This window comes from Procambarus clarkii, chromosome 13, assembly GCF_040958095.1.
Source record: "Procambarus clarkii isolate CNS0578487 chromosome 13, FALCON_Pclarkii_2.0, whole genome shotgun sequence".
In the NCBI taxonomy this organism is placed as follows: domain Eukaryota; kingdom Metazoa; phylum Arthropoda; class Malacostraca; order Decapoda; family Cambaridae; genus Procambarus; species Procambarus clarkii.
Genome location: NC_091162.1, coordinates 47178539 through 47191113, shown reverse-complemented (window position 1 = coordinate 47191113; position 12575 = coordinate 47178539). Strand labels below are relative to the sequence as shown.

The following is a 12575-nucleotide window of genomic DNA, read 5'->3' as shown; positions in this document are numbered from 1 at the left end:
GGTAGGGGGGAGAGTGAGAGGGAGAGGGTTGGTGGGGAGAGTGAGAAAGGGAGGGTTGAGGGGAGTGAGAGAGGGAGGGTTGGGGAAGCATGGGGGGAGGAGAGGCTTTGGGGGATAGGGGAGATGGGGGGCTTGGGGGGGGAGAGAAAAATTGTGGAGGGCTTGGGGGGCGTGGGGGAAAAAGGAGGGCTGAGGTGGGTGAGGAAGAGGGGAGGGTTTAGGGGAGTGGGGGAGAAGGAACGACTTAGGTGGGGTTGGGGATAGTGGGGGGCTTAGGGGGGGGGGCGGGGAGATGGGAGGGCTTGGGGGTGGAAGAGACGGGAAGGCATGTGGGAGAGGGGAGGGCTTGGGGGATGGGGAGAAGGGAGGTCCTGGGGAGAGGGGTGAGTGGGACGAGGGGGTGAGTGGGAGTAGGGGGGTGGGTAGGGGGAGGGTGCCCTAGGTGGGTACTTAGTGGGGGGGCTGACAGGGAATTGGGCAGGTTGGGTGTCTGTTGGGTAGAATGTGGGGGTGGTGCCCCAATCCCTGGGGCTGTTGCACTGTTTGAGGAGGGTTCTCCACTTCCCTCTGGGATTGTAGGGTTCTGGGTTGTGGTACTCTGAATCCTTTCTCTCTCCCTGCGCTCCTTCCTCGCGTCTGCTGCCAGTATTCTCTCTTCCCTTGTCATATCCCTCTGCAGGAATACTTTTTTGAACTTCGGAACATTTGCTAGACCGCTCTTCATTGCTAACAGTTCTTCTTTCGTGATTTCGCTCATGAATACCACCTTATCATTCGGTCCCTGTCCTTGTTGAACTTTCCAAGCCTGAAAACCTTTTCAACATTTTGGTCAGTTCCCTCCATCCTTACCTCTTTAAAGATCTCGGTAACTGCGTTTTTGTCCTTGTCTCTCCGCTCCCAAAGGAGCGGAGAGAGACCCCTTTTGTGTGTGTGTGTGTGTGTGTGTGTATGTGTGTGAGTGTGTGTGTACTCACCTAATTGTACTCACCTAATTGTGCTTGCGGGGGTTGAGCTCTGGCTCTTTGGTCCCGCCTCTCAACCGTCAATCAACTGGTGTACAGATTCCTGAGCCTATTGGGCTCTATCATATCTACATTTGAAACTGTGTATGGAGTCAGCCTCCACCACATCACTTCCTAATGCATTCCATTTACTAACTACTCTGACACTGAAAAAGTTCTTTCTAACGTCTCTGTGGCTCATTTGGGTACTCAGCTTCCACCTGTGTCCCCTTGTTCGCGTCCCACCAGTGTTGAATAGTTCATCCTTGTTTACCCGGTCGATTCCCCTGAGGATTTTGTAGGTTGTGATCATGTCCCCCCTTACTCTTCTGTCTTCCAGTGTCGTGAGGTGCATTTCCCGCAGCCTTTCCTCATAACTCATGCCTCTTAGTTCTGGGACTAGTCTAGTAGCCATCATAACCATGTAACCATGTGTGTGTGTGTGTGAGTGCGTGCGTGTGTGTGTGTGTACTCACCTATTTGTACTCACCTATTTGTGCTTGCGGGGGTTGAGCTTTGGCTCTTTGGTCCCGCCTCTCAACTGTCAATCAACTGGTGTACAGATTCCTGAGCCTACTGGGCTCTATCATATCTACATTTAAAACTGTGTATGGAGTCTGCCTCCACCACATCACTGCCTAATGCATTCCATCCGTTAACTACTCTGACACTGAAAAAGTTCCTTCTAACGTCTCTGTGGCTCATGTGGGTACTCAGTTTCCACCTGTGTCCCCTTGTTCGCATCCCACCAGTGTTGAATAGTTTATCCTTGTTTACCTGGTCGATTCCTCTGAGGATTTTGTAGGTTGTGATCATGTCTCCCCTTACTCTTCTGTCTTCCAGTGTCGTAAAGTGCATTTCCCGCAGCCTTTCCTCATAACTCATGCCTCTTAGTTCTGGGACTAATCTAGTAGCTTACCTTTGGACTTTTTCCAGCTTCGTCTTGTGTTTGACAAGGTACGGGCTCCATGCTGGGGCCGCATACTCCAGGATTGGTCTTACATATGTGGTGTACAAGATTCTGAATGATTCCTAACACAGGTTCCTGAACGCCGTTCTGATGTTAGCCAGCCTCGCATATGCCGCAGACGTTATTCTCTTTATGTGGGCTTCAGGAGACAGGTTTGGTGTGATATCAACTCCAAGATCTTTCTCTCTGTTCGTTTCATTAAGTACTTCTTCTCCTATTCTGTATCCTGTATCTGGCCTCCTATTTCCACTGCCTATTTTCATTACTTTGCATTTTCTCGGGTTGAACTTCAACAGCCATTTGTTGGACCATTCACTCAGTCTGTCTAGGTCATCTTGTAGCCTCTTACTATCGTCCTCAGTTTCAATCCTCCTCATAATTTTTGCATCATCGGCAACCATTGAGAGAAACGATTCTATACCCTCTGGGAGATCATTTACATATATCAGAAACAATATAGGTCCAAGGACCGACCCCTGCGGTACTCCACTCGTAATGTCCTCGCCAATCTGAGACCTCACCGCTCACACTGACTCGTTGTCTCCTGTTACTTAGGTACTCCTGTATCCAACGAAGTACCTTCCCTTTCACTCCAGCCTGCATCTCCAGTTTGTGTGTGTGCGTGTGTGTACTCACCTAGTTGTGTCTGCAGGATCGAGCATTGACTCTTGGATCCCGCCTTTCGAGCATCGGTTGTTTACAGCAATGACTCCTGTCCCATTCCCTATCATACCTGGTTTTAAAATTATGAATAGTATTTGCTTCCACAACCTGTTCCTGAAGTGCATTCTATTTCCCCACTACTCTCCACGCTAAAAGAAAACTTCCTAACATCTCTGTGACTCATCTGAGTTTCAAGCTTCCATCCATGTCCCCTCGTTCTGTTACTATTCCGTGTGAACATTTCGTCTATGTCCACTCTGTCAATCCCTCTGAGTATCTTATACGTTCCTATCATGTCCCCCTCTCCCTTCTTCTTTCTAGTGTCGTAAGGCACAGTTCCCTCAGGCGCTCCTCATACCCCATTCCTCGTAGCTCTGGGACGAGTCTCGTTGCAAACCTCTGAACCTTTTCCAGTTTCATTATATGCTTCTTCAAATGGGGACTCCATGATGAGGCGGCATACTCTAAGACTGGCCTTACGTAGGCAGTGTAAAGCGCCCTAAATGCCTCCTTACTTAGGTTTCTGAATGATGTTCTAACTTTTGCCAGTGTAGAGTACGCTGCTGTCGTTATCCTATTTATATGTGCCTCAGGAGATAGATTAGGTGTTACGTCCACCCCCAGGTCTCTTTCACGCGTCGTTACAGGTAGGCTGTTCCCCTTCATTGTGTACTGTCCCTTTGGTCTCCTATCTCCTAGTCCCATTTCCATAACTTTACATTTGCTCGTGTTGAATTCTAGTAGCCATTTCTCTGACCATCTCTGCAACCTGTTCAGGTCCTCTTGGAGGATCCTGCAATCCTCATCTGTCACAACTCTTCTCATCAACTTTGCGTCATCCGCAAACATCGACATGTAGGACTCTACGCCTGTAAACATGTCGTTAACATATACAAGAAATAGAATTGGTCCCAGCACCGATCCTTGTGGTACTCCACTTGTTACTGTTCGCCAGTCCGACTTCTCGCCCCTTACCGTAACTCTTTGGCTCCTTCCTGTTAGGTAGTTCCTTATCCATGCTAGGACCTTTCCCCCACCCCCGCCTGCCTCTCGAGCTTGAACAGCAGTCTCATGTGCGGTACTGTATCAAAGGCTTTTTGGCAGTCCAGAAATATGCAGTCTGCCCAACCATCTCTGTCCTGTCTTATCCTCGTTATTTTATCATAGAATTCCAGAAGGTTTGTTAGGCACGATTTCCCTGTCCACAACCTATGTTGATGTTTGTTCACAAACCTAATGTTCTCCAGGTGTACAACCAGTCGTAGCCTAATTATTCTTTCCAGTATTTTACAGGGGATGCTTGTCAGTGATACAGGTTTATAGTTAAGTGCCTCCTCCCTATCACCTTTCTTGAAGATCGGCACGACATTTGCCTTCTTCCAGCAACTGGGCAATTCTCCTGACATAAGTGACTCATTAAAGATCATTGCCAGAGGCACGCTGAGGGCCTGTGCTACTTATTTTAGTATCCACGGTGATACTTTGTCTGGTCCAACTGCTTTAGTTGCATCTAGAGTTGTCAACTGTTTCATTACCTCCTCTGCTGTCACCTCTATATCTGATAGTCTTTCATCTAGGGTAACCCCTTCCAACAATGGGAGCTGCTCAGGCTCGGTAGTGAACACTCCATGGAAACTGGCATTCGTGCCTCGCAAATTTCCTTGTCACTTTCAGTATATGCCCCCTCTGTCTTCCTTAGTCTTGTCACTTGGTCGTTCACCGACATTTTCTTCTTATATGACTGTGTAGTAACTTAGGTTGTTTTTTTCGCTTTGATTGCAATATCGTTCTCATAGTCCCTTTCCGATGTTCGTCTTATGTTAATGTAATCGTTCCTAGCTCTGTTGTATCTGCTTCTGTTGTCCTCTGTTCTTTGTCTTCTGTACTTCCTCAACTCCCGCGTGCTGGCCATTTTTGCTTCCTGGCACTGTCTATTAAACCATGGGTTATTATATTCCTTCTTATTTTTTTCCCTTTACTGTTGGTATAAATCTCTCCTCGGCCTCCTGGCATTTCTGTATGACTATTTCCATCATATCTTGGACTGTTTTTCCTCTAATTTCTTCCTCCCACTGCACTTCACCCAGATAGTCCCTTATCCTCTTATAGTCTCCTTTCCTGTAGTCAGCTCTCCTTTCCCAGATCTCTTGTCCCATGGTCATAAGTTGAATTCCATCATGTAGTCAAAGACTAGGACACAATGGTCACTGGCCCCTAGAGGTATTTCATGCTCTAAGTTCTCGATATCTTCTACGTTCTGGGTGAAAATCAGGTCTAATAGGCTCGGTGCATCTCCTCCTCTTTCCCTTGTGTCTTCCTTCACATGTTGTGTCAGGAAATTCCTGTCTATAACATCTACTAATTTTGCTCCCCACGTTTCGTTCCCTCCATGTGTGTGTGTGTGTGTGTGTGTGTGTGTGTGTGTGTGTGTGTGTGTGTGTGTGTGTGTGTGTGTGTGTGTGTGTATGTGTGTGTGTGTGTGTATGTGTGTGTGTGTGTGTGTGTGTGTGTGTGTGTGTGTGTGTGTGTGTGTGTGTGTGTGTGTGTGTGTGTGTGTGTGTGTGTGTGTGTGTGTGTGTGTGTACTCACTTAGTTGTGTTTGCGGGGGTTGAGCTCTGGCTCTTTGGTCCCGCTTCTCAACCGTCAATCAACAGGTGTACAGATTCCTGAGCCTATCGGGCTCTGTCATATCTACACTTGAAACTGTGTATGGAGTCAGCCTCCACCACATCACCCCTAATGCATTCCATTTGCAACCACTCTGACACTAAAAAAGTTCTTTCTAATATCTCTGTGGCTCATTTGGGCACTCAGTTTCCACCTGTGTCGCCTTGTGTGTGTTCCCCTTGTGTTAAATAGACTGTCTTTATCTACCCTATCAATTCCCTTTAGAATCTTGAATGTGGTGATCATGTCCCCCCTAACTCTTCTGTCTTCCAGCAAAGTGAGGTTTAATTCCCGTAGTCTCTCCTCGTACCTCATACCTCTCAGCTCGGGTACTAGTCTGGTTGGCAAACCTTTGAACCTTTCCAGTTTAGTCTTATCCTTGACTAGATATGGACTCCATGCTGGGGCTGCATACTCCAGGATTGGCCTGACATATGTGGTATACAAAGTTCTGAATGATTCTTTACGCAAGTTTCTGAATGCCGTTCGTATGTTGGCCAGCCTGGCATATGCCGCTGATGTTATCCGCTTGATATGTGCTGCAGGAGACAGGTCTGGCGTGATATCAACCCCCAAGTCTTTTTCCTTCTTTGACTCCTGAAGAATTTCCTCTCCCATATGATACCTTGTATCTGGCCTCCTGCTCCCTACACCTATCTTCATTACATTACATTTGGTTGGGTTAAACTCTAACAACCATTTGTTCTACCATTCCTTCAGTTTGTTAGGTCTTCTTGAAGCCTCAAACAGTCCTCTTCTGTTTTAATCCTTCTCATAATTTTAGCATCGTCTGCAAACATTGAGAGAAATGAATCGATACCCTCTGGGAGATCATTTACATATATCAGAAACAAGACAGGACCGAGTACAGAGCCCTGTGGGACTCCACTGGTGACTTCACGCCAATCGGAGGTCTCACCCCTCACCGTAACTATCTGCTTCCTATTACTTAGATACTCCTTATCCACTGGAGCACCTTACCAGCTACACCTGCCTGTCTCTCCAGCTTATGTACCAGCCTCTTATGCGGTACTGTGTCAAAGGCTTTCCAACAATCCAAGAAAATGCAGTCAGCCCAGCCCTCTCTTTCTTGCTTAATCTTTGTCACCTAATCGTAGAATTCTATCAAGCCTGTAAGGCAAGATTTTCCCTCCCTGAACCCATGTTGGCGATTTGTCACGAAGTCCCTTCTCTCCAGATGTGTTACCAGGTTTATCTCACGATCTTCTCCATCACCTTGCATGGTATACAAGTCAAGGGACACTGGCGTGTAATTCAGGGCCTCTTGCCTGTCGCCCTTTTTGTAAATTGGGACCACATTCGCCGTCTTCCATATTTCTGGTAGGTCTCCCGTCTCCAGTGACTTACTATACACTATGGAGAGTGGCAAGCAAAGTGCCTCTGCACACTCTTTCAGTATCCATGGTGAGATCCCATCTGGACCAACAGCCTTTCTAACATCCAGATCCAGCAGGTGTCTCTTGACCTCCCTCTCGTAATTTCGAACTCTTCCAAGGCCGCCTGGTTTACCTCCCTTTCTCCTAGCACAGTGACCTCACCTTGTTCTATTGTGAAGACCTCCTGGAACCTCTTGTTGAGTTTTCACACACCTCTCTGTCATTCTCTGTATACCTGTCCTCGCCTGTTCGAAGTTTCAATACCTGTTCTTTCACTGTTGTTTTCCTTCTGATGTGACTGTGGAGTAGCTTTGGTTCGGTCTTGGCTTTGTTTGCTATATCATTTTCAAAACTTTTCTCTGCTTCTCTTCTCACCCTGACGTACTCATTCCTGGTTCTCTGGTATCTCTCTCTGCTTTCTGGTGTTCTGTTATTCCGGAAGTTCCTCCACGCCCTTTTGTTCAGTTTCTTCGCTTCCATACATGCCCTATTATACCATGGATTCTTCTGTTGCTTCTCGGATTTTTCCCTTTGGGCCGGGATGAACCTGTTTACTGCCTCCTGAAACTTTTGGGTAGCATAGTCCATCATACCCTGTACCAGACTTATCTCTGAGGTCTGTGTCCCAAGGTATTTCACTTAGGAAACTTCTCATCTGTTTATAATTTCCCTTTCCGTATGCCAGCCTTTTGATTCCTAGCTTCTTTTTGAGGGAGATAAGTCCTAGCTCTACCAGGTACTCAAAGTTCAATACACTGTGGTCACTCATTCCCAAGGGCACTTCCATCTTAACTTCTCTTATATCCCACTCATTTAGGGTAAATATCAAATCAAGCATTGCTGGTTCATCTTCTCCTCTCATTCTTGTTGGATCTTTGATGTGCTGGCTTAGAAAGTTTCTTGTTGCCACGTCCAGCAGCTTAGCCCTCCATGTTTCTGGTCCTCCATGCGGGTCTCTGTTCTTCCAATCTATCTTCCCAGGGTTGAAGTCTCCCATAATTAGTAGTCCAGATCCATTCCTGCTAGCAACAGAAGCTGCTCTTTCTATTATGCTTAATGGTGGCCATGTTGTTTCTATCATAATTCCTGTCCTAGGTCTTCTGTCATTTGGTGGTGGATTATATATGACTACGACTATAATTTTTTTCTCTCCATTTGTTACGGTACCTGCTATGTAGTCACTGGAAACCTTCACAGCCCTGAATATCCGTCTCCTCAAAATCCCAGCCTTTTCTTACCAGCAGAGCTACACCACCCCCACCTCTTCCGTCCCTCTCTTTCCTCATAACATAATAGTCCTGTGGGAACACTGCGTTTGTTATCGGTTTTCGTGATCTTTGTTTCTGTGAGGGCTATTATGTCTGGGTTTTCCTCTAGTACCCGTTCTCCAAGCTCATTTGCTTTATTTGTAATTCCATCTATGTTAGTGTACAGTCGCTTTGAGGCTCACTTTCCTTCTGTCCCTTCTCAAAATCGCCTCCTGTGGTGAGTGTTCTGCTGGTGGGGGAAGGCTGTTCCATGGGTGTGAGGACCTGTGAGGTGGATACAGGGTCTCAGAGGATACTGGGATGAGGGGCGGGGGGATCCACTGAAGGGGGAGGGACAGGGAGGGCATGGGGTGAAAGGGGAGGGAGGACGGGAAGGAAAGGGGGGGAGGAAGGACTCGGGAGGAGGGGAGGGGTAGAAGGGTGGCGATTGGGTGTGGGGGGAGGGAGATTTGGCTGAACATTTGAGTGGGGGCAGGGAGGGTTTGGGGTAGGGGGGTTTTCTATGGAGAGGAGGGAGGCGGGGTTGTCCTCCCTTCTGGTGTTACTGGGTAGCTGGTTGTGGGTTCCCCCCTCGCTTCTGGGGGTGTTGTGTTGGGAGCTGTGACTTCCTGGTTTTCCCCTCTCGCCCTGCGCCTCTTCCTTGCTTCTGCCGCCACGGCTCTCTCCTCCCTTGTCATGTATCTCTGGAGGAATACATTTTTTAATTTTCCCATGTTTTTCAGGGAGCTCTTCCTTGATAGGATCTTCTCCTTTGTGTTCTCGTTTGCAAACACTATCTTTATCATTCGGTCTCGGTCTTTGTTGTACCGGCCTAGCCTGAAAACCTTCTCAATGCTATGCTCAGCCTCTTCCATGTCTAGTGCCTTTAGGACTTCATTCACTGCTGCTTTGTCCTTGTCATTCCACTCTGTCCTATTAGAGCCTTCCTGCTCTTTAATACCCACCACAACCACTGAACTATTCCTTTCCAGCAGTTGGCTAGTGGAGCGTGCCGCCTCCTGTGAGGTGGCTGCTTTCATGGCCACCTCCATCACTGCTGTCATTACTTCAGAGTTATTTTTTTTTAGTATTTTCGCAAATGTTGCTTTTATTGTGGCATTCTCATCCAAAAAACTATTACCACCTTCTCCCTGGATGGTTTTCTGATTCTCATCCTCGACACCATTCTCTTTGAGGGCTCTAATCTCCTCCTTTGCTGCAGTCAGCTCTCTTTTCAGGTTGCTTATTTCGTTCTTCATTTCCTTCATCATTTCTTGCATCTCACTCTTGATGTCATCCAGAAACTGGGCGAACATTCCCTTCATTTCATCACCTTGGCTCTTCCCTGTTCCCCTGGTACCTCTGGCTGCCATGCTTGACCCTGTTCCTATACTTGTGCCGTGAAAGGATTTGTCAGGAGAGCAGAGCGGGATGGGGGAGGGAGAGAGAGAGAGGAAGAGAGAGAGAAAGAGAGAGAGAAGGAGAGAGAGAGAGAAGGGAGTGATAAAGGGAGAGATAAATGGGTGGGGGGGATCCGACCCTTCCACTGAAGTGAGAAGAAAGTAGAAGGGGAGGGGGGGAGGAGATGGAGAGAGAGGCGGGAGGGAGAGAGAGGAGAGGGAGATAGATGGAGAGGGAGAGAGCGGGTGAGGGAGAGAACGGGTGAGGGAGAGAGGGGGGAAGGTGTGTGTGTATATGTGTGTAGATGTGTGTGTGTAGTTGTGTGTGTGTAGTTTTGTGTGTGTGTGTGTGTGTGTGGTGTGTGTGTGTGGGCAGAGAGGGAGGGGGAAGGAAAGAGAGGGAGAGAGAGAGAGAGAGAGAGAAAGAGAAAGAGAAAGAGAGAGAGAGAGAGAGAGAGAGAGAGAGAGAGAGAGAGAGAGAGAGAGAGAGAGAGAGAGAGAGAGAGAGAGAGCAGGAGAGAGAGAGTGGGAGAGGGAGAGAGGGGGAGAGAGTGGGGAGGGGAAGAGTGTGTGTATGGGCGATGCGGGGGACTGGGGGGGGGGGGGGCGGAGATGGCGACCAGGTCTGGTCAGGTCAAATGGGTGGGACGAAAGGGGGGGGGGGGTTAGTAAGGTCCTCATCCCAGGTGTTAATGCCTTTTCCCCTGACTGATCGATTGTGTGTGTGTGTGTGTGTGTCTGTTTTAGCGTGTGCACACTTGTGTGCGTGTATACGTACGTGGGCGGGCGTGTGTGTATGTGTCAAGATATCCCTTATGCGTTACTTCTGCCTAAATGAGCCACCCTGAGATTTTTAAATATATATGATATCCTGAACAAGAATTTGATAATATTTTACCTCAATCTGTACACCTGATTAATTGACCAGAGAGGGGGTACATACCAGTCTCCCCCGCTCACACAACCAGATGAGTAAGGACGATGTATGATGACGACGGTTATCCGTCGTTGTCTCCCACCAGGTGATTCACTAAGTGCTGGTAGATTGATGAGGTTGGTTCTTCTCTGTCTCACTAATCGTGTCTCCGCTACCATCTCCCGGCCTGTACTGTGTGTGTGTGTGTGTGTGTGTGTGTGTACTCACCTATTTGTGCTTGCGGGGGTTGAGGATTTGAGTCCTGGCAGGACTCGTCAGCAGCTGCAGGACACTCTTCGTCTCAGAGACCCTGTGTGTGTGTGTGTGTGTGTGTGTGTGCATTGGGTGTGTGTGTGCAGTGGGTGTGTGTGTGCAGTGGGTGCGTGTCTATAGTGGGTGAGTGTCTATAGTGCCTCACCACCACACATCACCACAGCCCATCAGTACCACCCATCACCACTACCCATCACCACCGCCCATCACCACCACCCCTCACCACCACCACCCATCATCACTACGAAGCCTCACCAACACCCATCATCACTACGAAGCCTCACCAACACCCATCACCACCGCCTATCACCCGTTACCACCACCCTCACCACCAATCATAACCACCACCCATCACCATTATTCATTACCACCATCACTCACCACCACCACCCCGCTCGCCCCCCCCCCCCCCATCACCACCACCCACCACCAACAAAACTATTACACCACAACTCTCCTCAGACGACTGTGAGCTTCTACTTATAAAAATTTTTAATTCATTAGGATATTGGTATTTGTAATATAATAAAGTAGTCATCAGTGTTGGTGGAGCGCCGCTGCTACAGTCCTCTTCCCCACAGTATGAGGAAGCTGTGGTGTTCAGCAATGTTGGTGGTGACGCTGGTGAGTGTGGTGAGGCCTCAGTGTATCTCCAACAATGACAAGCTGGTGGTGACCTCCCAACCTGACCTGGCCCACATCACCCCCTTCAGCTTGGACCTCTTCAAGCAGCTCTATCCACCCACCGCCACAGGAAACTTTTTCTTCTCGCCCTACAGCGTGTGGACCGCCCTGGTCCTGGCCTACTTTGGGTCTGCTGGCAAGACTCGTCAGCAGCTGCAGGACACTCTTCGTCTCAGAGACCCTTCAACCACTCTGGCTACCTACAGGGCCCTCGACCGTCTGTGAGTCCACTCACATTCCTCACTTGTCATCCTAATATCTTTTGTACTTAAACAATTAAAATTTTTAATACATTTATCTGTATCAACGAGCGATGTTTACCAATATTTGTGGTATATATTGTTACTTATGAACGCGCAGGTATGCTGAGAGACAAGCCAACACCACAGAGTATGTGATAGACTTGGCCAACAAGATATACGTGGACGCAGACTTCGCCCTTCGGGAGTGCGTGAGGGAGGTCCTCCTTACGGAGGTGCAGACAACCAACTTTAAGAAGGTGTGATATATTCTGCATGGAGGCGGCAGTACTGTAGTTAACTTGTGACTGTTGGAGTGTGTTGGTTCATTCTGATCACCAACCCTTGTTATTGCACAGATGGATAGTGTCATCACGTGGGAACCCTTGACAGCACTACTGCACCTGTTCTACTGAGCGTCTCAGCACCACAGCTGAGACCCTCTGACACACCCTGTACTGCTCTCAGCAGCACCAGTAAACACACAGCAGCACTACAGCTGAGACACTCTGACACACTATGTACTGCTCTCAGCATCACCAGTAAACACAGCAGCAGCACTACAGCTGCGACACTCTGACACACCCTGTACTGCTCTCAGCAGCACCAGTAAACACACAGCAGCACTACAGCTGCGACACTCTGACAAACACCATGTACTGCTCTCAGCAGCACCAGTAAACACAGCAGCAGCACTACAGCTGCGACACTCTGACAAACACCATGTACTGCTCTCAGTGCATCAGTAAACACACAGCAGCACTACAGCTGCGACACTCTGACAAACACCATGTACTGCTCTCAGCAGCACCAGTAAACACAACAGCAGCACTACAGCTGCGACACTCTGACAAACACCATGTACTGCTCTCAGCAGCACCAGTAAACACACAGCAGCACTACAGCTGCGACACTCTGACAAACACCATGTACTGCTCTCAGCAGCACCAGTAAACACACAGCAGCACTACAGCTGCGACACTCTGACAAACACCATGTACTGCTCTCAGCTGCATCAGTAAACACAGCAGCAGCACTACAGCTGCGACACCCTGACACACACCATGTACTGCTCTCAGCTGCATCAGTAAACACAGCAGCAGCACTACAGCTGCGAC

At 48.5% G+C, this 12575-nt stretch overlaps 1 protein-coding gene across 1 annotated transcript in view; it reads left to right on the top strand.

Annotated features, from left to right (window-relative positions):
* The window catches only part of LOC138364514 (serine protease inhibitor 88Ea-like), a 48683-nt gene extending 36945 nt beyond the window's left edge, over positions 1–11738 (top strand). Inside the window, exons 2-3 of the mRNA XM_069324158.1 lie at positions 11116–11439; positions 11579–11738. Of these exons, the coding sequence (XP_069180259.1) occupies positions 11117–11439; positions 11579–11723 (468 nt within the window). The 5' untranslated portion in view covers position 11116 and the 3' untranslated portion in view covers positions 11724–11738. The remainder of the gene's footprint in view (positions 1–11115; positions 11440–11578) is intronic.
* The last annotated feature ends 837 nt before the right edge of the window (positions 11739–12575 follow it).